The sequence below is a fragment of the Staurois parvus genome, unplaced genomic scaffold, assembly GCF_062004578.1.
Source record: "Staurois parvus isolate SC_StPar_1 unplaced genomic scaffold, SC_StPar_1.0 ptg000279l, whole genome shotgun sequence".
In the NCBI taxonomy this organism is placed as follows: domain Eukaryota; kingdom Metazoa; phylum Chordata; class Amphibia; order Anura; family Ranidae; genus Staurois; species Staurois parvus.
This window is the reverse complement of record NW_028318075.1, coordinates 1,805,805-1,831,642: the sequence shown is the minus strand read 5'-3', so window position 1 is coordinate 1,831,642 and position 25,838 is coordinate 1,805,805. Positions and strand designations below refer to the sequence as shown.

The 25,838-nt window shown below is 41.8% G+C and overlaps 1 protein-coding gene across 1 annotated transcript in view; it reads left to right on the top strand.

Annotated features, from left to right (window-relative positions):
• The window catches only part of LOC149458732 (protein phosphatase 1 regulatory subunit 12C-like), a 133,888-nt gene that overhangs the window by 54,909 nt on the left and 53,141 nt on the right, over positions 1-25,838 (top strand). The window contains exons 10-11 of the mRNA XM_089681793.1: positions 15,324-15,506; positions 22,142-22,236. Coding sequence (XP_089537919.1) covers positions 15,324-15,506; positions 22,142-22,236 — 278 coding nt within the window. The remainder of the gene's footprint in view (positions 1-15,323; positions 15,507-22,141; positions 22,237-25,838) is intronic.

Sequence of the window (25,838 nt, the reverse complement as noted above, 5' to 3'; positions counted from 1 at the left end):
TTTTTGCTGTCTAGAAGGAGGAACCCTCTTGATAGATGCAGTGACCACGTGGAGAAAACAATTTCTGGGTCAATTCATTAAAGAGGAACTTTATCCAGAACAACTTGATGACAAAAATTGTTTAGCAAGGAACATACATTCTGCCAAAATTAGTGTGTGCTGTAAATTGCAATTTCTTCTTCCTGGAGCTGCCTTTTTGCTGAAGCCCAGAGTCCTGAGCAGCAGTAAATCTTTAGGCTGTCAGCTGATATGAATTTGGCACAGTGTCTAAAAACAGAGAGCAACCAACTGGGTTATACAAGCAGGTATCCTATACCAACGAGAGAACAGTTTAAACGCGTTTTCTTAAACAAGTATATTTGAGAACACTTGGGTCAACCAGATGTTCTGGGCTGCCTGATCTAGAGCCTTACCCAGGTCAGCCTTCTGTTTCAATACATATGACAACTGGCCTGAGCTCCAGGAGGTCACCAGGGAAGAGATCAGGCCATTTGAATTAGAATCCTAATCCAACAAATCTCAAACACTTTATAAATCAAAAATAGGGAACAACTGAGCTTGTTCAGATTTTAAACTGTACGGGCACCTATGTTTAATGTTTTACATAGCCATACCTACAAAAGGGGCTAGCATGAAGTGTTGTTCTAGCAGGACTTTCTACACACCTTTTTGACACGTTTTTTACCGCGTTTTGTTCAGCTTTTTATTTTTTTTTTTTTTATTTTAAAGTGGAATTTTTCTGTTGCAGAATAAAAATGGAAAACGCAATATGCGGCAAAAACGCACTACCATGCATTTCTGCAGATTCTCCATTGAACTCTATTGTAGCAAAAACGCTGCTTTTTACTTTGAAAACAAATCCCTGACCCTTTCCAAAAACGCAGCAGCTCAAAAAAGCATAGATGTGAACGTGTTCATAGGAAACCATGTTAAATGGACTGTAGTGCGTTTCTGCAAAAAGCACTAAACGCATTGGTGTGAACGGAGCTTAAGAGTCCCTGGCAAGGTGAGTAGATTGCATGCACTTTTGTGGTGAAGGTTTTACAGTTTTAACTGTTATTATTATTATTATTATACAGGATTTATATAGCGCCAACAGTTTGCTCAGCGCTTTACAATATAACGGGAGACAATACAGCAAAAATACAGTTCAATACAAGAGGGTTAGGAGGGCCTGATCCTTGGCGCTTACAATCTAGAAGGTTAAAGGAGTACTTTGAGAAGCACGTGTTTGGCTAGTTACATGATTGGTATTTAAAGGAGCACTATCCTTTGTTAGAAGTGAGTGATTTTTGTAGGTGTGAGTGTTTTAAGTTTGCAGTGAGTACTATGATGTTTCTCTGTCTTCTGAGCTGCTCTGGATATACATTATAGGGTATGGTGGATATAATATAAATTCATGATACAGTATTTTTGTCTTTATTTTGAACTCTTTAACTCCTGCATATGCACCAAACAGAGGAATGGTATGGCCAGTTCACCCTGTTCACACATGCAGCTTAGCACATGCTACGGATAAGTTCACAGTGCACACGAATGTGTTTTTCTCACACTTATGAGCTACTCTGGATATACGAGACGGGATGCTGGTTCTAATCCATCCATGTTCATGAATTGCCTTTGAGGAGGAATGGTAGAACCATCATATTTCATCATTTTATCTATGAAAGTATATAGTCTTCGATGAAGATTTCAATTGTGGATTCACTACATGAAATTGAGATTTCCTTTTCCCATGAAGTTGGGACTATATGGCTAGGGGCTGCCTGCACTAAGGCATTCATTATTTTATTTATTTTTTTTCTGTACTTTGTATGTTGAATGTGTTGGGGCTCTGTAATAATATAATTTTATTCACGCTGCACCATTTTATTTGTCTCTTATTAGCATAAACACTTCATTAGTGTTGGCTAGCTTTGGTGTTTTACTTTTTGGTACTGTTAAGACAGGCTTAATTGCGCGCGTGTGTGTGTATATATATCTATCGCACACACACTGCTCAAAAAAATTTAAGGAACACTTTTAAAACACATCAGATCTCAATGGGGATAAATATCACTCTGGATATAGATATACTGATATGGACTGGGTAATGTGTTAGGAACATAAGGATGCCACATTGTTTGATTGAAATGAAAATTATCAACCTATGCAAAGATGCCATGAAAATCTAAGTGAAAAATGGTGCAGCAGGCTAGTCCATTTTGCTGAAATTTCATTGCAGCAACTCAAAATGGTACTCAGTAGTTTGTATGGCCCCCACTTGCTTGTATGCATGCCTGCAACATCAGGGCATGCGCCTAATGAGACGGATGGTGCCCTGGGGTATTTCCTCCCAGATCTGGACCAGGGCATCACTGAGCTCTTGGACAGTCTGAGGTGCATCCTGGCAACGCTGGATGGGCCGAAACAGGATATCTCAGAGGTGTTCTATTGGATTTAGGTCAGGCGAGCATGGAGGCCATTCAATGGTATCAATTCCTTCATCCTCCAGGAACTGCCTGCATACTCTCGGCACATGAGGCCGGGCATTGTTGTGTACCAGGAGGAACCCAGGAACCACTGCACTAGGGTAGGGTCTGACAATGGGTCCAAGGATTTCATCCCGATACCTAATGGCAGTCAGGGTGCCATTTTCTAGTCTGTAGAGGAATGTGCGTCCCTCCATGGATATGCCTCCCCAGACCATCACTCGCCACCAAAACTGTATATGCTGAACGATGTTACAAGCAGCATAACGTTCTCCATGTCTTCTCCAGACTCTTTCACGTCTGTCACGTGCTCGGGGTGAACCTGCTCTCATCTGTGAAAAGTACAGGGTGTCAGTGGCGGACCTGCCAATTCTGGTGTTCAATGGCAAATGCCAATCGAGCTCTATGGTGCCAGACAGTGAGCACAGGGCCCACTAGAGAAAGTCAGGCCCCTCTCATGAAGTCTGTTTCTGATTAGAGCAGATACCGGTCCTGCTGATGGGTTATGGATCTTCAACCCTGTCCAGCTCTTCTAGAGTAATTGCCTGTCTCTTGGAATCTCCTCCATGCTCTTGAAACTGTGCTGGGAAGGATTGATGTGCCATTTTTTTCTTTTAAATTATACTGACAAAAAATAGAAAACATGTCGAATGTTTAACCTGAGAAAAAGTACCATTCTAAGAAAAACTTAAGGTAATTTTGAAATTGATCTCAGCAACATTTTTTTTTTTTGAAACGTTGGGACAGGGCCAGGTTTACCACAGTGTAGCATCCCCGCTTCTATTAGAAACGCTCTGTAAACATCTGGCGAATAAGGAGACCAGTTGGAGTTTTGGGAGAAGAATGTCTCATTCTTGCCTTTTAGAGTATGCTTCTCTAAGACCTGAATATATCTTTCAGCGTTGATGGTGCTTTTACAGATGTGCAAGCTGCCCATTTCATACACAATGATGCACCTCCATACCATCAGAGATGCAGGCTTTGAACTGAGCTCTGATAGCAAGACAGAAGGTCCCTCTCCTATTTATTCCGAAGGACGTAGCCCTCATGGTTGCAAAAAAATGTTTCGATTTGTCTGACCAAACCGTTTTTTCCACTTGGCAATAGACCATTTTAAATGATCTTTGGCCCAGAGAAGACACATTTTCTGGATCATGTTCACATATGGTTTCTTCTTTGCATGATAGAGCGTTAGTTTCCATTTTTGGATGGCATAGACAGTGATTTTTTTTTTTTTTAATCATGCCTGTTTATAATGCAGTGTCATTTGTGGGCCTGAAGATCAGACTTTCGCCTTTGGTTTTAGCCTTGTCCCTCGCATAGAGATTTCTCCAAATTCACGAATTCTTTTGATCTTTTGTACTGTAGATATATTTAAAATTTTTGCAGTTTTACATTGAGGAACATTATTCTGAAATACCCGTCTTTACTTCTGATACACTGTGACTCTCGAAGATTCTTTTTTTTTTTTTTTAATTTCAAAATTTAAAATTTGCCCTGAGCAGCAAGTGTCTAAATAATTGACTTCTGTTAAGCAGAGAAGACCTCTCATTGATCGACCTTTAGCTGGTCTCTACCAGAGTGCCGAATTTTGATCATTGTACGGCCAGCTTGAAGCTGAACTCGTGAGATATGCAAATATTGGCTGAATATGTATTTTTACATGAATCTTGGTGTGTTTCGTGTATTTCTTCCAGATCTGTGCAGTAATCCAGTGTGAAACTTTGCCTTTGTCCAGGATCTTCTGTAATGGAATTGGTCACTGTTTTGCTCTCTCCCCTTGTGCAGAATGACTGGTCTGATCTCCAGTCCCTCCTGTAATTTTCTGCATTTAGCCTATAGTGGGTGGAGTCTGTTAGCCACTCCCACAACTCTGCTCTCTGCCCCAGCTTATGTACAGCATAGTGATTATATCATTGCTGCTTTTACAAGGTAATATAAGGATTTTTAAAGGTATTTGGTGTGCACTAAATGGCTATATATCTGTTGTGGCTATTGAGGAATATTATTGAAATGAGAAAAGAACATTCCTTCTTTACAATTTGATGCCCTTAATATAAACAGTATGTATACCTCAACAGAATCTTTGTAGCAGCTGTATATAAATACCCTGCTACATTATTAGTTTCCTTACCAGAAGTTGGTAAATGGTGCAAACATTTTAATTACCTTGGTAGCAAGATAATAGTAAATTGGTAAACACATCATGCAGCTTAGAAAGTTAGACCCCTTCATACAGCGAGTCCCCAATCATGTCCACCTGTCAGTTTTCCAGGAAGGTGTGATTGGAAGGTCCATTCGCCCCTATTGACAAGCGGGTCTAAACAGACTTGTGTCCATTTACACCAATCTGGTCTGCTTAAAAAAGAAAAAAAAAAAGGGGGGGGGGGGCGCGTCTATCAGATTGGAGGGTAGTCAAGTGCAAATGGACAGTGGAGTCTGTTTACACCCAGCTGCCCATAAAACAGAGCAGGCTCTGTCTGTCTGTGTCCACTCTGCATAAACTGAGCAGACACCGATGTGTCATCTGCCCCCTCTGCTCCATTCAGCAGGGGGTATGCTCACAGATCACCCTTCTGATCAGACTGGAGTCTGACCCGTCTGAAAGGGGCCTTACTAAGAATAAAAACCATTACAAATGGTTGTTAAAAATATGTAGTATGGTATGTATGGACAGCAAGGAATATGGAAAGTAAATTTTTTGCTTACGAATGTTCTGTAAGGAACAAATAGTCCTAATTACCACATCAAATCTATAATTGGAAAGTATAAAATAGGCCCATTGTTTTCAACTCTACTTTTGACTTTTTATCTCTGTGAATAGAAATAATTTCAGTTGGGCAAGATTTGAAAAGCTACCGAATGTGCTCAGATGCACAGGATTGGGTAAGACTTGGAAACTTGCCTTATGGCCACCTAAATATAGCTAAATCCCAGCTGTTCCCATTAGTTGCTATGCAAAGCAGCATACCATTCCTCCTGTGATGTTGTAAATAATGCATTTAATATTGTGTTGCATAGAAGTTGATTTTGGGCTGGCTTTACCTCTGCAGCCTCAATTGTTCTGCATAGGTGGGGAAGGGGGGAGGGAGTGATACAGTTGCCAGGACATTTTCTATCCTGATGCAGTTAATGAAGAGTCTACTGCTGATTCTCCTTCAAGGTGCAGTCACAGGATGGGGGAGGGATGCCTGTAACCTTTTTTTTTTCTTTCTTTTTTTCTCTAGTCCTCCTCCAGGACGGCACACCTGGGATAACTAGCTCCACCTGACAGGAAGCATAATCAAAAAACAGTTTAAATTCCCCGCCCTTCTCTCCTCGGTTTTTGATTTGTTTCCCTGGCAGTGAAACTTTTTTTTTTTTTTTTTTCCTGGAGACCTAAGGCCTGGGGCTGGAAGGTCCCCCTGGGGGATTAAGCAGCTGAGCTGGGGAGGGTATGCTATGTATTCGGGGTTATTCACCAACTGCAGGGTTCCCAGTCTGTAGCAGCTTCCTGGGCACAGGGGAGGTGTGCCTGGAGTTCCAGGGACAGGCGCTATTCTATCCTTGTTCATGGCAGCGGGGAGGCTTGGCCAGGAAAGGACCGGGCCGTGAGACTTTGCTTCACGGGAGCATTGGCTGCCAGCCTGTGATGTACAGAGAGCACGGAGCGTGCCCGTAGGGCAGGCAGGGCAGCCATGATGAAGTTCACTGCCAGCTCTGTGCAGGACCAGAAGTGGGAGCGAGGCTGCGGGCCAAGCCTCGTTCTCTACTGGATTCCGATGAGGGTGGGACTTCCGACTTGAAGATGGCAGCGCCGGTTGGTGTTTTGTTCCCCATGAGGCCGGTGAGGAGTCTCCAGGAATTAAACGATAATAATGGAGATCTCCTGCGCTACTAATACGTGGTAAATCAAATGTGTGGGAGCTGCTACCACCTAACCATATACAAAGTGGAAAATAAAAATGACTAAAAATGATGGGCTTTGGGACCACAAAGTTGTGGGAATAAATAAAACCCCTGAAAAAGCTGATCTGCTGGCACCGGGACAATCACCTTCTGTTCTGCTAAATCCTTGATCCCTCCCAAGAGACCCTCTGCAATTGTCCTGTCTGTGGGGAGATAAGTCAACACGAAAAAGGTATGAAGGGGGAGTGAGGAGAATTTCAACTAGTATTCCTCCCTTAACTACAGGATGTATGAGCTCTCCCCGAAATCCTCCCCCATTAATGGAGGAACCTTGACAGCCTTCCGCCTACCCTGAGATCTATGTCATTTGGAGTTCTTACTGGTGGTTTTAGAGCCAGAAAAAAGGAAGCTCCCTTTCAAGCTACCCTTATTAGCCCATTTCTTGGGTGAATCCTTCCTAAATCTTTGCTGGCCCTGATTAATGGGGGGCTCAAAAAGACTTTCCCTTATCCTTTTTGGCTTTGACGGGGAACTTTTTTCCCCTTTTTGATGGACCTCGACAACACCTGGTCCAGCCCTGAACCAAACAGTAAGGAACCCTCAAAGGGCAGACCACAGAGTTGGCGCTGCCATTTTAGCTGATGTAATTTTTTTTGTCTCTCCCTAGAACCATGTGGAACTGCCCAAGAGAGCGCCCACAAGACACCCAAGTCTTAAGCCCCCCCACTCCAAACGGTGTGGTTATTGCAATTATAAAGTCCCGCAAGACCATGCCAGACCCTTTTGTTATAAATGTATCCACAAGTTACCAGGGAAAGAAACCTCTGCGGTTATGAAGGATTTTTTTGTTGGTGAAAATGGAGATGTTAGCTACCTTTACAATCCTTTAAGATTGCTCTGATATCCAGGGAGGTGGATACATGATCCTCTAGGGAAGGTCCATCTTCTCAGGAGGGGACTTGGATGGGGAAGCAGTGGGTGGGGGTTGTCTTTGACACTTCTCTTCTCAGGTCACAGAGGAGGAAGACTTAAGAGGCCGAGGTCTCTGACCAAAGCTCCCTGGAAGTGGGGGAAGATTTGGAAGGTGCTAGCCAGGCTAGAGAGGAATCCAGACCGGCTAGACACCTCTTTGTGGTAGAGGATATAGAGGGGCTCCAAAGTGCTATTTATGCCTCAGAAGACATCCCAAAATCACCAACGCAGGTCTCAGCCCAAGATGAGATGTACAGGGGGTTGGTTAGACCTCAGGCTAGTGTGCTACCCGTGCATCAAACTCTCAAAGATTGTTTTGAGAAAGTGGAAGGATCCCGAGAGAGGATTTAAAATTAAAAACCTGGAAGAGGTGGTACATCTTTGGGGAAGAGGAGGAAGATATATTCTTCAAGTCTCCTAAACTAGATGCTGCATTATCGCAAGTGTTCATAAAAAAGAAAAAAAAATCTGACCTGTCCTTTGAGGATTAAGTTAACATCAAGGATCAGATGGGCTGAAGGTCTGAGATGCTGTTACGTAGAGCTTTGGATTCCAATGCCGCTACTATGGCCCCAGCCCTGGCATCCACCTACATCCATAGAAATACTGATGCTTGGATGCATAGAGTAATTGATCATGTCTTTCGCAGTATGGAGAACAAAAGGGAAGAACAGACAGTAGTGGTGTTAGAATTCCTGGAGGTGGTCAGTAAGGCAGTCGCCTACTTAGCAGACGCAGTAGAGATGGTCAGGACATCAGCTAAAATAGCAGCGCTTCTCAATTTAGCCCAGAGGGCAGTGTGGGTTAAGGCATGGGAGGGCGGGCAATCAGACGTCAAAAGCCCAACTCTGTGGTCTGCCCTTTGAGGGTTCCTTACTGTTTGGTTCAGGGCTGGACCAGGTGTTGTCGAGGTCCATCAAAAAGGGGAAAAAAAGTTCCCCGTCAAGGCCAAAAAGGATAAGGGAAAGACTTTTTGAGCCCCCCCATTAATCAGGGCCAGCAAAGATTTAGGAAGGATTCACCCAAGAAATGGGCTAATAAGGGTAGCTTGAAAGGGAGCTTCCTTTTTTCTGGCTCTAAAACCACCAGTAAGAACTCCAAATGACATAGATCTCAGGGTAGGCGGAAGGCTGTCAAGGTTCCTCCATTAATGGGGGAGGATTTCGGGGAGAGCTCATACATCCTGTAGTTAAGGGAGGAATACTAGTTGAAATTCTCCTCACTCCCCCTTCATACCTTTTTCGTGTTGACTTATCTCCCCACAGACAGGACAATTGCAGAGGGTCTCTTGGGAGGGATCAAGGATTTAGCAGAACAGAAGGTTTTATTTATTTCCACAACTTTGTGGTCCCAAAGACCTCGGGGGAAATTCTGCTTGATCATAAAGCTAAGAAGTTTGAAATGTTTCCTGCGATACAAAAAGTTCTGTATGGAAAATATTTACAGTGTATGGAAACATCTGCTCAAGGGAATGTTTATGACCACTGTGGACCTCAGGGACGCCTACCTCCATGTTCCCTTTGCCCCAAAATTCAAGCCTTCTTGCTGTTCGCCATTTTCGTGGAACAAGGGGTCCGTTATTGGAAGTTCTGAGCTCTTCCTTTTGGGCTGGTGGCCAGTCTAAGAATATTCATCAGTCTTGGCTAAGGTGGTAGCATGTTTGTACCTTCACTGGATTTCCCTCATCCTTTACCTACACGATCTGATGATCTATAGCCTCTCTCTGCAGCAAGTCTGAGAGACCTAGAGAAAGTGATCCTCACCTTGAAATCTTTGGGGTGGATTGTCAGTCGGGAGAAGTCCTTATTGACTCCCTCCCAAACCAAGGTGTTCCTGGGGTATGTAGTGGACTCAAGAGTCCAGAAGCTCTTCTTACCCCAAGGGAAGACTGAAAAAGTAGTGGGGTCTATCTCCAGGTTGGTAGAGGTTCCAGATTGCTCCCAGAGGCACATCATGAGAATCCTAGGACTCATGACAGCCTGCATATCGGCCATAGAGTGGGCACAGTTACATTCCAGGGAGCTTCAATTCTTCCTTCTCTCCTCTTGGAACTGAAAAGTGGAGTCGATGGACGAGAGGGTTTCCTTCCCGGAGAATGTAAAAACCTCGCTAAGGTGGTGGCTCAGGACCCACAATCTGGGGAAGGCCAACTGTTTGCGCAGGGGGACCCAGTCCAGGTCACCATGAACAGAAGCTAGTGGGGCTGGGGAGCTCATCTAGAGGAACTACAAGCTCAGGGCCTGTGGGAGCAACACCTAAGGGGGACCTCCAATTACAGGGAGCTGTGGGCAGGCCAGGCCTTGAAGTCCTTTGAAGACAAGATCTTAGGAAAGGAAGTCCAGATTCTGTCAGACAATATGTCAACAGTGGCATACCTGAATCATCGGGGGGAACCAGATCCCGGAAGCTCCTGGACCTAGCTCAGGAGGTTCTTAGATGGGCAGAGAGCAGGGTCCATTTTATGTCTGCGGTCCACATAAAGGGCACGGACAGCACAAAAGCAGATTTTCTCAGCCGACAGTTGATCCGCCAGGGAGAGTGTGAATTCAATCCCCAGCTCTTTTTACAGCTAAGTAATTTTTTTGGGAGCGCAGAAATTGACCTTTTTGCCTGCAGAAAAAAAAAGGGAAGGTGAGGCGTTCTTTTTCCATGGCCTGCGAGCAAGGGTCTGGACGTCTTAATGCAGGTATGGGATTTCGAGCTGGCATATGCATTTCCCCCTCTGGAATTGAGTACTACAGAAGCTGAGCCAGTCAAGCTGAAGACTGATCTTGTTGGCTCCCTGGTTGTCAAGAAGAGCCTGGTTTGCCACTTTTGAGGAAGTGGTCCGTGGCTCCCCTGCAGCATCTCCCACTCAGGAGGGATCCTCTCTTGCAGGGGCCAACTCTGCACCCCAATCCGGAATTTTTTCAGTTAATGGCTTGTCTCTTGAAAGGGGAGGTCCTTAGAAGAAGGGGCTGTTCTGAGAGGGTGATAGAGACTAGGTAGGAAGCCAATTACTAGAAAAAATATACGCCAAAGTGTGGGGAGTGTTTTCTAGCGATGTCAGGAGAAGGGGGTTTCCCTTCCCATGGTCCCCGTGATCCTAGACTTTCTCCAAGCAGGGGTGGATAAAGGTGTAGCTGTAAACACCCTAAAGGTGCAAGTGTCAGCCTTATCTGTCTCCTTTGGACCGAAAACTTGTCAGAGCTTCTAGTTAAGGTTTCTGGGGGCCAGGGAAAGTGTGACCCCCAGTAAGATACATAGTTTTCCAGCTTGGGATCTGACCTTAGTGTTGGAAATCTGTGCCACTAGTTCAAACGTTTGCTTGGTTAAAGCTTCTGTTAGGGTTTTATCTTTTAAGTTAGCCTTCCTTTTAGCCATCACAAGTGCAAGGAGGATAGGTGACCTTCAGAACCTATCTATCAAGAAACCCTGATGGCATTAGAGGACAGGATAGTGCTTAGAGAAGACCCTCTTTATTTGCTCAAGGTGGCCTCATGGTTTCATAGGACACAAGAGATTGTCCTATCGTCCTGTCAAAACCCTAGGAATGAGAGGGAAGAAAGTTTTTTTAGATGTCAGATGGTGCTTACTGACATATTTGGATAGAGTAAGTAACTTCAGGAGGTTGAGTGACCTTTTTGGTTTTGTTTAGTGGCCTGAGGAAGGGACAGCAAGCATCAAGGTCAACAGTAGCTGCTGTAGATGGATCAGACAAGCATCTCTTTTGCCTGTGAGCAGTCAGGGGTTTCAGTTACCGTACACCTGAGAACTCGCTCTACTAGATCACTGGCGACCTATTGGGTGGAGAGGGCTGGAGCATTGCTAGGACACCTTTGTGAGACACTACAGGGTAGAGCTGTTGTCACCTCGGGGCCTGGTATTCGGTGGCAGGAACGTACTACAGGCAGTGGTCCCGCCCTAAGGTAGGCCTGAGTTCCTTGCGTCTCGTCTCAGGTGTGCTGTCCTGGAAGATGACTTGAGGAAAAGTACCAGTTACACTTGCTGGTAACTGTGGTTCTGGGAAATCTTCCCACCTACTTCCCACTGTTGTCTGGTATTTAGTCCAAGTCTTTTAGCTTGTAAATGTGCAAATGTCCTAGACACCGTGAATATAATAATTTCCTTCCTTAATATTCTTCCTCCAAAGTGTAAGAATTTTTCTTATGCATATAAACCTCAAAAGAAAAAATTATTATATTTGCACATCGTGCATTTTTCCCAAAATGTGATATGTTTCACAAAACGCACTTCCAAACTCGTGATAAATCATGCAAAATTCCACCTTGTGACCACTTCTAAAATAACTGTTATCCCTACTCTTACCCTAAAAAAAAGCGTTAATCAATTCCACTTTTAAATGACTCTGACTTCACTTCTCAATCTGTGCACCTTCAAAAAATTTGAATATAGTGTAATATCCTTAAAACAATATATACACTCTTGTGTTAAGCTAAATAAATGGTCAAATTTCTACTATTGCCTACTACACTATATTACTTTATTCTGATATATGTTATGATGCCATTGGATATCATGTATATTCTGGAATAAGAACATACAGTTGTGTTCAAAATAATAGCAGTCAGACATCACTAACCTGATCAATCACTGTTTTTGGTAGAAATGATATTTCTACATGGCAAATAATTTACTAGCAGTGTAGTAGAGTAATAGAAATCCAACAGACCCAACAGTCATGACATGCATGCTGCTGATTCTGTGTAATTGAATCACTAATTGAAAGGGGCATGTTCAAAATAATCACATATAAAGAAAGTGCAGCGCTTGTACATTAAAACATGCAAAAATATCAAAGTGCAAGAATATGTCACTGCAAAACGCAGGTCGGGTATAGTTATACTGCCCCTTATGAGTCTCAATATGTCACACAAATATAGTTCACAATCTCCCAGTGAGTTGGGTGAGGTGAAAGATCAGATGGATCCCTGTTGACACGTAGTGAAAATCAAAAGGTGATATGTGGTGATATCCAAAACTGATAAAAGATTGTGCACTCACCAGATGCACAACCAATATGCGCATGTAAGAGAGAACCCCTCTTAAGGTATGGTTCCAGGATTCATCAAGGACAAGATCTGGTCAAACTCTGCGTAGTGGACCCTCCGCTGTCATGCATGGCTCTGTCCCCTATTCCACTTTATTCTGCCGGTAATTGGAAGCTCCTCTGTTGCCACTTTTACCAATGTCTCGTTGCATTGGATATCACCACATATCACCTTTTGATTTTCACTACGTGTCAACAGGGATCCATCTGATCCTTCACCTCACCCAACTCACTGGGAGATTGTGAACTATATTTGTGTGACATATTGAGACTCATAAGGGGCAGTATAACTATACCCGACCTGCGTTTTGCAGTGACATATTCTTGCACTTTGATATTTTTGCATGTTTTAATGTACAAGCGCTGCACTTTCTTTATATGTGAATCTTTTGGAGGTTTTTTTGGTGCCTTTTGTGTTCAGCGGCTTCGTTTTTTAGCGCTCACTTATACCCATTGTTACAGCATGTTCAAAATAATATTGCCCTTTTTTAAGGAAGGAAGGCAGCAAATGTACATGCTGGTTACAGTGCATTTCTCTCTGAAATTCTGAGGAAAATGGGTCGTTCCAGACAGTGTACAGAAGAACAGCGTACCTTGATTAAAAAGTTGATTGGAGAGGGGAAAACATATAAAGAAGTGCAGAAAATGATAGGCTGCTCAGCTAAAATGATCACAAATGCTTTAAAATGGCAACCAAAACCTGAAAGACGTGGAAGGAAGCGAAAAACTATCATTCGAATGGATAGAATAGCCAAAATGGCAAGAACGCAGCCAACAATCAGCTCCAGGAAGATCAAAGAAGGTCTAAAGTTACCTGTGAGTACTGTTACAATTAGAAGACGCCTATGTGAAGCCAAGCTATCTGCAAGAAGCCCCCGCAAAGTCCCACTGTTGAAAAAACAGACATGTGCTGAAGAGGTTACAATTTGCCAAAGAGCACATTGACTGGCCTAAAGAGAAATGGCGCCACATTTTGTGGACTGATGAAAGTAAGATTGTTCTTTTTGGGTCTAGCGGCCGGAGACAGGTTGTCAGACGACCCCCAAACACTGAATTCAAGCCACAGTACACTGTGAAGACAGTGAAGCATGTTTGCGCAAGCATCGTGATATGGGATGTTTCTCATACTACAGTGTTGGGCCTATTTATCACATACCAGGGATCATGGATCAGTTTGAATACATCAGAATAATTGAAGAGGTCATGCTGCCTTATGCTGAAGAGGAAATGCCCTTGAAATGGGTGTTCCAACAAGACAACGACCCCAAACACACCAGTAAACGTGCAACATCTTGGTTCCAGACCAACAAGAATGACGTTATGGAGTGGCCAGCCCAATCCCCGGATCTTAATCCAATAGAAAACTTGTGGGGTGACTTAAAAAATGCAGTTTCTGAGGCAAAACCAAGAAATAGAGAAGAACTGTGGAATGTAGTCCAATCATCCTGGGCTGGAATACCTGTTCACAGGTGCCAGAAGTTGCTTGACTCCATGCAACAAAGATGTACAGCAGTTCTCAGAAACAGTGCTTATACAACTAAATATTAATTAAGTGATTCAAAGGAAAGCAAAATCTTCAAACATTTTTCAGTTTATATAGTGAATGTTTGAATTTGTAAATACAAACACTGCTATTTTTTTGAACAATCTAATCACTTTTCTTCAATTTTTTTAGAGGAACAACACAAATTTGATATATTTTTCTTCATGTTTTGATTTGGAATAGAATGTGTAGTGTTCCCAATGCATTTGTGTGTATGGAAATAAAAGCTATTAGAAAGATTTTGAGCTTTATTCACTTTTTTCAACACACTGCTATTATTTTGAACACAACTGTATATCTACTCAGTGCTGGTTGATTCTTACCGTCTGGTAAGGTGCATTATATATGAGGTGGCGGTTTATGTGGCACACCAATTTATTCACTTATATTGTTATCTGGTATTGAACAATTTGAAGCAGAAGACCTTTTGTGCACCAGGGTGCAGGAATACTCTTACATAACTGAGGCAGGGAGGGTGAGGAATTTAAACTGTCATTTTTTTGTGTTTCCTGTCAAGTGGAGTTAGTCATGTCTCAGGTATGCCGTCCTGGAAGATTTTCCAGAAATGTGGTTACTGGTAAGTGTAACTGGTACTTTTCAAGTTGCAGCAGAGGCAAATCGGTTCACTTGCCCTACTAACAAGGCTGTTCTGTGATAGAGTAAATTTCCTATCTGGATGGACATGAGTACAAACCTTTTGCCGGTATTTGTGTTTTTAGCATCAAGTTCAGTTTTAAGTACTATTCATGACTCCTTAATATTGCAGTTTGGTGACTTGGTTCCTTTGTCACCCATATTAGTTTTCATTATATTAAGAGGCATTAACGCACTGAGTGACTTCTTTGTTGTACGCAGGCTGAATGGTATTAGTTTTAAGTACTGAATTGGAGGCTGGAACATTTTTATGTTTTGTGCCACAGAGATCAGCAATGCAAAAGTGTGTGAGAGAGTTGGATTCTAGCCCAACTCTGGTAACGTTTACTAAACTAACTTAAACCAAAAAAATAGGCAGTTTACTGCATGTCTTATAAATGTTATACAGTTTTGCTAGTCTTTTACCTGACAATATGAGCAATTGTTTTCTATAAAATAACATGACTGTTTTAGGAAATACACACCCTCTAGAAAATTATTTGCAAAGTCCACATGAAATGATCGATAGCTTGTTTTTGTAAATGTCTCACCCCTCCCCCTCACAACATTTAATATTATGTTCACTCATTGTTGCATTGAAAGACTTGACTGCATCGATCCATTTATATTTTTTGACTCTGCTTTATCTTCTGATGGCATACCAGCTGTGCGTGTTTTCTTAGCTGTTTGGCAGTCATGTTTTTTTATTTAATTTTTTTTTTACAACTTGGAAAATTCCCCAAATTCCGTTCTTCCATGTCTATAGTTCACTGGGGCATCAAGCAGCTTCACAGAAAAATGCCAGCTTTCCCTTTCCAACTTGAGGGCAGGCTTACGCAAAACTGGCAGCTTCGGGGCTCTGCAAGATGCCAAAGTAGAGGACAGTAGCGTCAAAGAACCTGGGATCAAACGCTCTGCTTCCAGCCCCCGCCTGGACACCCAAGAAAGGGTGAGAAGTTCTTTCCTTTAACCCTATTGTTGATTCTAAGAGCTAGGGGATTGGGGTTGGATAGTGAAGTATTCAGTTTTTTTCTTTAATGGGTAAGACATTAATCGCTGGATTGTTACTGGTCAAATGAAGTAATTTGCAGTGCATTCATAGTATTCAGACCCCCTTCACTTCTTTCAATTTTGTCATGTTGCAGCCTGATACTACAGTTTGTTCATTTTTATCCTCATTAATTACACTTGGTACCCTATGTAGACAAAGTGAAAACAGAATTTTAGGAATGTCTGTTAATTTATTAAAAAGACAAAACTGAAATATCACATTGACATAAGTATTCAGACCCTATGCAACAACACGTAAAATTTTAGCTCAGGTGCCTCCCATTTCTCTTGAACATTGCTGAGATGTTTCTACACCTTGATGGGTGTCCACCTGTGATAAATTAAATTGATTGGACATAATTTAGAAAGGCACACAACTCTCTCTAAAAATAAAAGGCCTCACAGCTGACAAATCATACTGTATCAGAACAAAAGCCATGAGGTCAAAGGAACTGCCTCCAGAGCTCAGATACAGGATTATTGCAAGGCACAGACATGGGGAAGGCTGCAAAAAATCTGTTGCACTGAAGGTTCCCAAGAGCCCAGTGGCCTCAATACTTCTCAAATGTTAGAAGTCTGGCACAACCTGGACTCTGTTTTAGTTTTGGATATAGAGAGGGTTTAGAACACCTGTCAGGTTGTTGTTGATGCCCATGTCCACTTTGGGGAGATTCACCCCTTCGATTTGTCCTGTTTCCTGTTATTGAGATTTTTGGGTTATCACCAGAACATGTCCAATGGGGACATTGGTTCTGATGACCCTGGTGATAACCAGTGATTCCATCACTTTTGGAATTGCTTCCTGTTTTGGCTGTTGGATTGGAAGGCAACTCTCCAGTGAGACAGATGGCAAAACACAAACCATTTCTGTCTTAAATGGGTAGAAAAAGTTGTTTGCTTTTATATCCACTTTAATATGTGCCGTTAAAATACAGTATTTTTTATTTAACCAGTAAACTAAAAACCCTTATGTTTTTAATTTGTCAAAACTTAAATTATTTTTATGTTCTTGGTGATAAAGAATACTTAAAGTGGAATTCCACTCACCTGTCAAATAAAAGTCAGCAGCTACAAAAACTGTAGCTGCTGACTTTTAAAAAACAGCCACTTACCTGTCTCTCGGTCCCGTGGTGTGTTCCCCGCAGCCTGTTTCACCGGTTGTCCTGGGTTTCAGGAGGCTGGCATCTTCAGTGTGGGCACCCGGCTGTGATAGCTTGCAGCATCACAGCCGGGTACCCACTGTGCATGCGCACGTAGCGCTGCGCTTCATTAATGGTCCTGTAGCCTTCTGGGACCTGTCACGTGTCCCACAAGACTAGAGCAAGGGAGGGAGGGAGAACACCTTACGTTTCCTCCCTGTCAAATTCGGGTACCTGCTCCCCCCCTGCCCTCCAAAGATGCCAATCCTTAATGGGAAGTGGGGGAGCAGTCCTTAAAGCGTAACTTCCCCTTTTGGGTGGAGCTCTGCTTTAATATACACTGGCATAGTGTGCCCATTTCCTGAGTAGTTATACAGTTTACATAATGCTTTGGAATATGTTTGTCATCTTGACTATATGTAAGTTCCCGCAATATCACCATATTGTCACACAGCTCATCAGAGATGTCTGTGTGCATACAGAGGCTACTGTTTTGCTTTTTTTTTTTTTTTCCCTATGTTTTTAAAGCACCATGTGCATTACTCCATATTCTTGTGCATGACTCGATGCCATCTTCCTATAGCCTTTTGCATGTTATTGATGCATAGTGTGACCTCTGCTTTAACAACCTCTATATTCATAATGACTGACTGTTGCCATGTTGTATACTCAGCTTTGGAACATGCTGCATGTTCCACCCATTTTTAAGATGGATCATGTAACATGGTCCAGCATCTGCACCTTCTCCCTCGATTCCCCCTCCCTGTGACAGCAGGCAGGAGATCTCCCCACACCCGCTATCACAATTTGAAAACCGTGTGGCTGTTATCAAATTGTGCTGATTGCGGCTCCTTTTGAAGAAGAAAAAATAACCTGCAAAAAATGTTTGTTTTTTTTTTTTTTGCAAAATGTTAACTTGGCCTTTACTTGTACTTGTGTGCAAATAAATCCATCGATATTCACTTTATCCTAGTTTCCATCTTGCTGGCATGTAAGGAAATATCCCACATATGTGAAAATTGTATCGTGTAGTATTTGTGAGCTTGCTCACAGTCGTCATGTGCAACTGACTGAGGGAGATTTACTAAAATTGATGTACACAGCACCTGGTGTAACTGTACATAGTAACCAATCAGCTTCTCACTTTAGTGTGTTCATTTAAGCGTAGACAATAAAGCCTAGAAGCTGATTGGCTACAATGCACAGCAGATTCTCTCTACACCAGTTTTAGTGAATCTTGCCCATTCTGTTGCATTTATTATTTGACTATGTGTGTTGTGTACGTGTGTTCTGCCTGTCTGCTGTGACTGCATGTTTTTTTTTTTCTGTGATTGCATTCCTACTCAAATGGTGGGTCTGCTCTGACTGCATGTGCCTACTCCATTTGCTGTGTGCTGTAAATAACCACCAACACATCATACTGTTGTATTTGAGCACATTTTTCACATGAATAAAACAAACCTTATAGAAGAGTGTGGTGTACTAGTGGTTACATCTGATGGCTTCTGAGCTACACGATTTTACCATGCATCCATTTATAGGTTCTGCGCCCGCAATACGTTGTCCTTGGCTGATTGGCATGCGGTCAGTATGTGTTGAAGTGGCCTGTAGCATTCACTTTCCAAGCATGTAAACATTCCTGTGCATATGTATTCCAGTAAGGGCATAGAATGTCAATTGAGAAGAAAAACAGACATTTAGGTGGAGTGCCACACTGAGGTAGAAGGCTCAAAGAGAAGGGTTACATGGACCATCAGTGTGTTGAGCTAAATGCCGGATGTAGCGCTAAATACAGAAAGATTCTAGTATTGCTGTCGGGAAGCAGATGGTGGACTTCTCTAAACAACTGGAAGGAGGGACAAACTGAGTTGGTGCATACTCAATAAAGATGTCCATGGAAGACTTTTTTTTTTTTTTTTGATCAGCCAGCAGACTGATCAAAAAAAGAGTGAACGTATTCCCCCATCTACACAAGTGAGGTGGATAGATGGATCCTCCCTGCTGAAACATTGTATTTTGACAGCGAGACCCCTCTACTGTCAGAATACACTGATCAGTAACTGCAGCTGCTGATCTAGAAAAGGTCTCAACATTCTCGTTCAACAATAGTCAATTTAATGATTGACTCCTGTCAAACAGGGGCAGCCATACATGGATTGAAATTCATCCAGTCCCTACTGAACTGGCTGAACTTCGATCCATCTATGACTAGCTTAAAGTGGTTCTAAGACCTAAAAGTTTTTACCTTTTAATGCATTCTATGTAATAAGGTAAAAATAAACCCTTCAGAGTCAATAGACATACAGAGCCAGCTTGGGAGCAAGCATGTATGAGTGCCTCTGTAGCAAGTTGCTTTCTATGGGGGCACTCTTCAGGAGAGAGGAGTGGACAGAGCCGGCGGGGGACCCAAGGAGAGGAGGATCAGGGCTGTTTTGTGCAAAACCATTGCACAGGTATAACATGTTTCTTATTTTAAAAAAAAAAAAAAAAAACATAAAATGTGAAGATTTTGCAATCCATTTTAAAGAGGAGCTCCAGTCTCCCCCCTGCCCCCTCCTAAAAAAAATTAAGTCGGCAGCTACAAAGACTGTAGCTCTTGACTATTATTATAAGGACACTTACCTGTCCAGGGATCCAGCGGTGTCCTCACCCGAGCTGATTCTTCAAACGGCTTCAGGTGCAGGCGTCGGCATCTTAGGTAACGGAAATTGGCAGTGGCTATAAAGCCGGTTTTCTTCTGCGCATTTGTGAGTAGTGCTGCACTTTGTGAATGGTCCCGCAGTCTTCTAGGACCTGTGATGTGTCGCAGAAGACTGCAAAGGGAAGGAAGCTGGGCCGAACAACGCCATGGCAACCTAACCAGAAGTGGTAGGTAGTACCTGTCAAAACCATGGCTTGGCCACACTCTGCTGGCTTTTTTTTTTGTTCAACCCACTAGCTGAATATAGACCATAGACCTTACAATTTGTATAATCTCTGTACAATCAACTTTAGATTTACCAAAATTATGTAATATGAGGACCTACTACCAAAGCTATCCCAACCAACTGTATCCAACCAGGCAGGCTGTTGCAGTACTATATAGTTGTTGGCAGATCTAAAGGAGATTGTATAGTCTGATTGTAATGTGTGTGGTTAGTATAAGAGGGGATTTTTGATTACTTGCATTACAATACATTTTTCCTTTAGCCACCGGTCTCAATGTATAAAAATGAATATGTTCTCCCATCCAGACATTTGAGGTGGATAGGGGAACACTCCGTGCTGTGCTTTGTATTCTGGCAATGGAGAGATCTCCCCTGCTGTCAGAATAAACAGATCAGACATGAAGCCACTAATCAAGTGGTTTCTTTCCAACAGATATTTTCAACAGTAGTCGACCAATAGATTGACTTTTGTTGAGCCACAGTGGCTGCTCCCTGCTGGACCACTTGAATTTTGATTCATCTATGGACACCTTTACTGCTTTCCTTGGGACAGGAATTGGAAATCTTTCCAACAGGACACTTTTGCTATACCAACAAAGAAAAAAGAAATGGGCTTTATGAGCATATACTTGTATATGAAAGTGCAGCATCAAGAAATAAGCCCCTAACCTAAAAAAAAAGCTTTATGAATTCTATCTTTGTCAATTTCTTCTACAGATTATTAGCTGAAAGCATTTTCCATTATCAGTGAACTGTTTTGTCCTTACTTGTTACATACATCTTAAAAAACCAGTGAAAACCGGTACACACGATAAGAATATTGGAGGAATGCTCATCCGTGGTTTTTAATTTTTTTTTATTTATATTTTTTTACGTTCTAGTGTTATATCGATAATTAAAGGGTTACTAAAGTTATAAAAATTCTCGTGCGACAGAATAAAAATTCGGCAGTGATCATCATGTTTTGTAATGTATTTGTATTGTATTTTCGGACAAAAGCTTTACTGATTAAATGAAAATTGTACGATCTGGTATCGTATGAGAGAAATCTTCGCTTGTCCCTTCGAAACATCTCAGATGAAAGCTGTGTACTAACAGATTATCGTACGATTGCTTTGAAAGTGTTTTTTGTACGATTTTCTGATCGTGTTTACTAGGCCTAATGCAAAGATGTTTTTAAGGTGGCAGATTTGTATCTTTAAAGAAGGTCAGCATAATTCTAATTTTTATCTTGGCAGCAGACTATTTTCTGAACAGTTTGAGCTCAACATTCATACAATGTTGAAGAATTTTGCAGTGAGAAATGAAAAAAGTGTATGTATTTAGGTTTAAAAGAAAATTAGGGTTTCACATCATGCAAAGTGTTAAGCCAACTTCACATTTTAGCCAGTGCAGTATACAAATCTTCTTCCCCCCCCCTCACTTTTGCACCTTTTTTGGGGATAGGTGGGTAGCATGTGCTTTATGCAGCTCCCACTCCCTCATCCCTTGCCTAGGCTAAGATAATGGTCATTTGGTCTGCCCCAACCACCTCCAGCCTACAGCTTTTGAGGCTACAGAGCCAGTCTGTCTGTGTCCTTCAGTCTGTCACATACACAATAGGGGGCCGGCTAAAAGTGATTATAAAGTCACAGCCTGCTCCCAAATACAGGATAACCACATGGGAACCAAATTGTGAAAACTTTGGGTTCTCGGAAGAAAGCACCGGCCCTACAGTACTTCTAGCTGCTAATATTTTTCAACATGAGTGGAGTTTCTTTTTAAATGAAGGCTCCCAGAATAGGATAAGAACATCAGGCATACCCTCTTTCCCTGCAGCTGTGCCCACCTTCATCCTTTTTAAAGCTACTTTCTGTTTCATTAGAATTAAATCATCCTGTGTAGTTAATAGTGACATTCTGCAGTCTAGCAGACATAAACACAAAGAATTCTTGCTACACTTTCTTTTCTTTTTTTTTTTTTTTCCCCCTTTTCTCTCCCAACATGTAGCTTTGTCCCATATTTCTAGCCTTGCTGAAATAGCATGGTCGATAGCACACCACTCAGAAAAGTAGCCTAGGTCTGACAACACTTTCACTCCCTGTAATAGTATTGCCTGTGTAGAGCTCTACTGTGATATTTGACTTGCCCACAAATCGGGCTTAGGTGACTGTAGGAGCAAAGAAGCAGGACGACAGTCATTGAACAAAGGGGTTTTCATTATAAAACACTAGCAGATCTTTGTAAGGATGAAGATAGGTTATTGTGCTATCCTTTTTTTTTTTTTTTTTTTTTCTTCTCCACCATCTTGGGAGTAATAAGCAACTTGATATACATCTGTATGTTGCAGCATGCTTGATATAGAGCTTCTTTTTCCAGTTAGTGGCCAGTTTTGCCTGTTCTGAGTTCGCCTTTTTCACTGACTGGTTTACTTCTTTTCTTGCATTTATTTTTTCTGTCTTTATTCTTTTTCCTTCTGTCTTTCATAGAGTAAAGATCCATGTCTGGATTGTATTCCACCAACTCCTGGCCGAAGGAATTTTAGCCTTCAAGACTCAGATTCTATATCAGATGCTAAGGAAGGGTAAGTAGCTTACTTTTTAGCCCACCTAGATATTACACAATTCCATTTTGAAGCCCCACTCCTTTTTAACTCATTATAGCCTTGTGCCCCCACTTGTCACAGATTTTTGCTTGGATATGTACCCTTTTCACGCACTAAAAATGCTAACCTTTACATTTTAGTGCCCTATGCTGGTACAGCTTAGTAACAGCCACAACCCTTGGCACATTGTCCTCCTCACACAGCCTTGTATTCTACAGAAAGAGAGGGGACACATCAGACATGGTCTTTTACTGAGAGGTGTATGCACTTGGTCTTAAGCTGGCCATACACTATGCAAAATTAGTTCCTGATGAACTGGCTGAAATTCGCTACAAGAGTGGCCCTGCTGAATAGAAAATCGTTGGAAGAACATTTGGCTGCATCCAGTCAGACGTAGCTGCAGTTGCCAATAATGATGCCTGTCAGAATACAATAGTCACAGCAGGCGTCTCCTCCATCCTTACTGTATAATGTGGATGGAGGAATCCATTAGGTATTTTTCATTCAGCCTATTTCTGTGACTTTAGTTTGATTTGTAAGGAGGTATAAGCAACCTTGGATGTAGTTGTAAATATATTTAGACATTTATGGGTATCCTCTAATTTTTAATGTAAAATGCTGTTGTTGGATTTGAGAACATAGCCTAGATCCTTAAACCCTTTGTTGAACATGCTGACATACATCTTTGGCAGCTGGATGCTGTGCTTCTTGAAAATCAGTAGTTACAGACATCCCTATTTTAAAGGATATGTTCACCTTTGCAACGTTACATGTTTCACATATTTTTATGGTGGAACGTGTACCATTTTTCAGCATCTGCAGCCTCTTCTTCTCCCCCCCCCCCCCTCCTTCCCAAAATTATATTTAGACATTTGTGGGTATTCTCGAATTTTAAATGTAAAATGTTGTTGGATTTGAGAATATGGCCTAGAACCTTAGACATCCTTTTTAACATGCTGACAGCTGGATACTGTGCTTCCTAAATACAGATATCCCTATTTTAAAGGATAAGTTCATCTTTTGGAATGTTCATGTTTCACGCATTTTTAGGGTGGAACATGTAACATTTTTCAGTTGCGTAACCCCCCCCCCCCCTCCCTGTATCAGCTTTCACCCCCCCCCACTGTACCTGCTGTCAAAATCTGACAATAGCACAGCCATGTGGGGGCTCCAACCACATGGCCGCATCATTAATTTACAGTTTCTTGTGCATTAATAGCCTACAAATATCGCCAGCTATTGCGGCTGACAGCTTGTAGTTCTCAATGAACTACGAGGATGCTGGTGAGTACTTAGTCGATTTGATCTTGCTACTGTCAGGCAACTGCCTGTGTATGAGGTATGGACAGGCAGCTATCCTGAGAGTCTGCAGTAGCCTGACCTTGAGAGCCTGCCAGTTCCTTAGAAAAAAAATAATAAATGCGCTTTTTTGTTTTTTGGTTTATTTTACCTGCAAAAAATATGCATTTATTTATTTTCAAAAGGTGAACTTGGCCTTTAAAGGATCATAAATCTAAGCCTGAAGCAGTGCAGGCCACCATACTCAGCCTGTTCTCTCAGACCACTGCATACTCACCAATACTTACTATATATGTCCAGTGGATCTAAAAAGTCTACACACACCTGTTAAAATGTCAGGTTTCTGTGATGTTAAAAAAAATAAATAATAATTTCAGAACTTTTTCTTCCTTTAATGTAACCTATAAACTGTACAACTCAGTTGAACAACAAACTGAAATCTTTTAGGTGGAGGGAAGTAAAAATAAAAAAACTAAAATAATATAATAATGCATAAGTGTACACACCCTAAACTAATACTTTGTTGAAGCACCTTTTGATTTTATTACAGCATTCAGTCTGTTGGGTATGAGTCTATCAGCATGGTACACCTTGACTTGGCAATATTTGCCCACTCTTCCTTGCAAAAGCACTCCAAATCTGTCAGATTGCGAGGGCATCTCCTGTGCACAGCCCTCTTCAGATCACCCCACAGATTTTAAATCAGATTTAGGTCTGGCCTCTAGCGAAGCCATTCCTTTGTTGATTTGGATGTTTGCATTGGGTCGTTGTCATGCTGAAAGATGAAGTTCCTCTTCGTGTTCAGCTTTCTAGCAGAAGCCTGAAGGTTTTGTGCCAGTATTGACTGGTATTTGGAACTGTTCATAATTCCCTCTACTCGGGCTAAGGCCCCAGTTCCAGCTGAAGAAAAACAGCCCCAAAGCATGATGCTGCCACCACTATGCTTCACTGTGGGTATGGTGTTCTTTTGGTGATGTGCAGTGTTTTTGCACCAAACATATCTTTTGAAATTATGGCCAAAAAGTTCAACCCTAGGTTTCATCAGACCATAACACATTTTCCCACATGCTTTTGGAAAACTTCAGATGTGTTTTTACAAAATTTAGCCGGGCCTGGATATTTTTCTTCATAAGAAAAGGCTTCCGTCTTGCCACTCTACTCCATAGTCCAGATATTTGAAGAATACGGGAGATTATCACATGTACCACACAGCCAGTACTTGCCAGATATTTCTGCAACTCCTTTAATGTTGCTGTAGGCCTTTTGGCAGCATCCCAGACCAGTTTTATTCTCGTCTTTTCATCCGTTTTGGAGGGACGTTCAACTCTTGGAAATGTCACTGTTTCGCCATATTTTCTCCACTTGATGATGACTGTCTCCACTGTGTTCCATGGTATATCTATTGCCTTGGAAATTCTTTTGTACCCTTCTCCTGACTGATATCTATTAACAATGAGATCCCCTGATGCTTTTGAAGCCATCTGCAGACCATGGCTTTTGCTGTAGGATGCGGCTAAGAAAATGTCAGGAAAGACCTACTAGAACAGCTGAACATTATTTAGGGTTAATCAGAAGCACTTTAAATGATGGCAGGGGTGTACTGACTCCTACTTAATGTGATTACTTAATTCTGAACACAGCTACACCCGCAGTTATAAGAGGGGTATGCACACTTATGCAACTACTTTAGTTTTTTTATATTTACCCCCCCAAAAGATTTGTTTGTTTTTCAATTGAGTTGTACAGTTTTTAGGTCACATTAAAGGTGGAAAAGGTTCCTGAAATGATTTATCTTTGTCTAATTTTTTTTACATCACAGAAGCTTGACATTTTAATAGGGGTGTATAGACTTTTTATATCCACTATATATAGGTTCTTGCTTAGAACTGTATGACAGAAGGCTGCAGTGCAAGGGGCTTGAACCTGGTCACCATTTTTGGACTGAATTAAATAGGGAATACTGGGCAGAAAGTTTACCCTCCCAACTTCATCTACTATATATTTAGATCTGCAGGATCTATGTAACTGCAAAATGTATTAGCTATAATGCAGTATTTGTTTTTTGTGATTTGTATATTGGTCTGTTTAAACTTCCACACCACTTATCCCCGTTTGTGTTTTAATTCTGTTTTTGCTGTAGATCATATTGATAAACTCAATATGATTTTTCTTCAACCTTAGATCATGTTGGAAAGTTCAAAATTATTTATATTTAACCACTAGAATAATACCAATGAATAACAAAAGTAGCTTGTAAAGTCTCAAACCTGAGTTTTGATAAT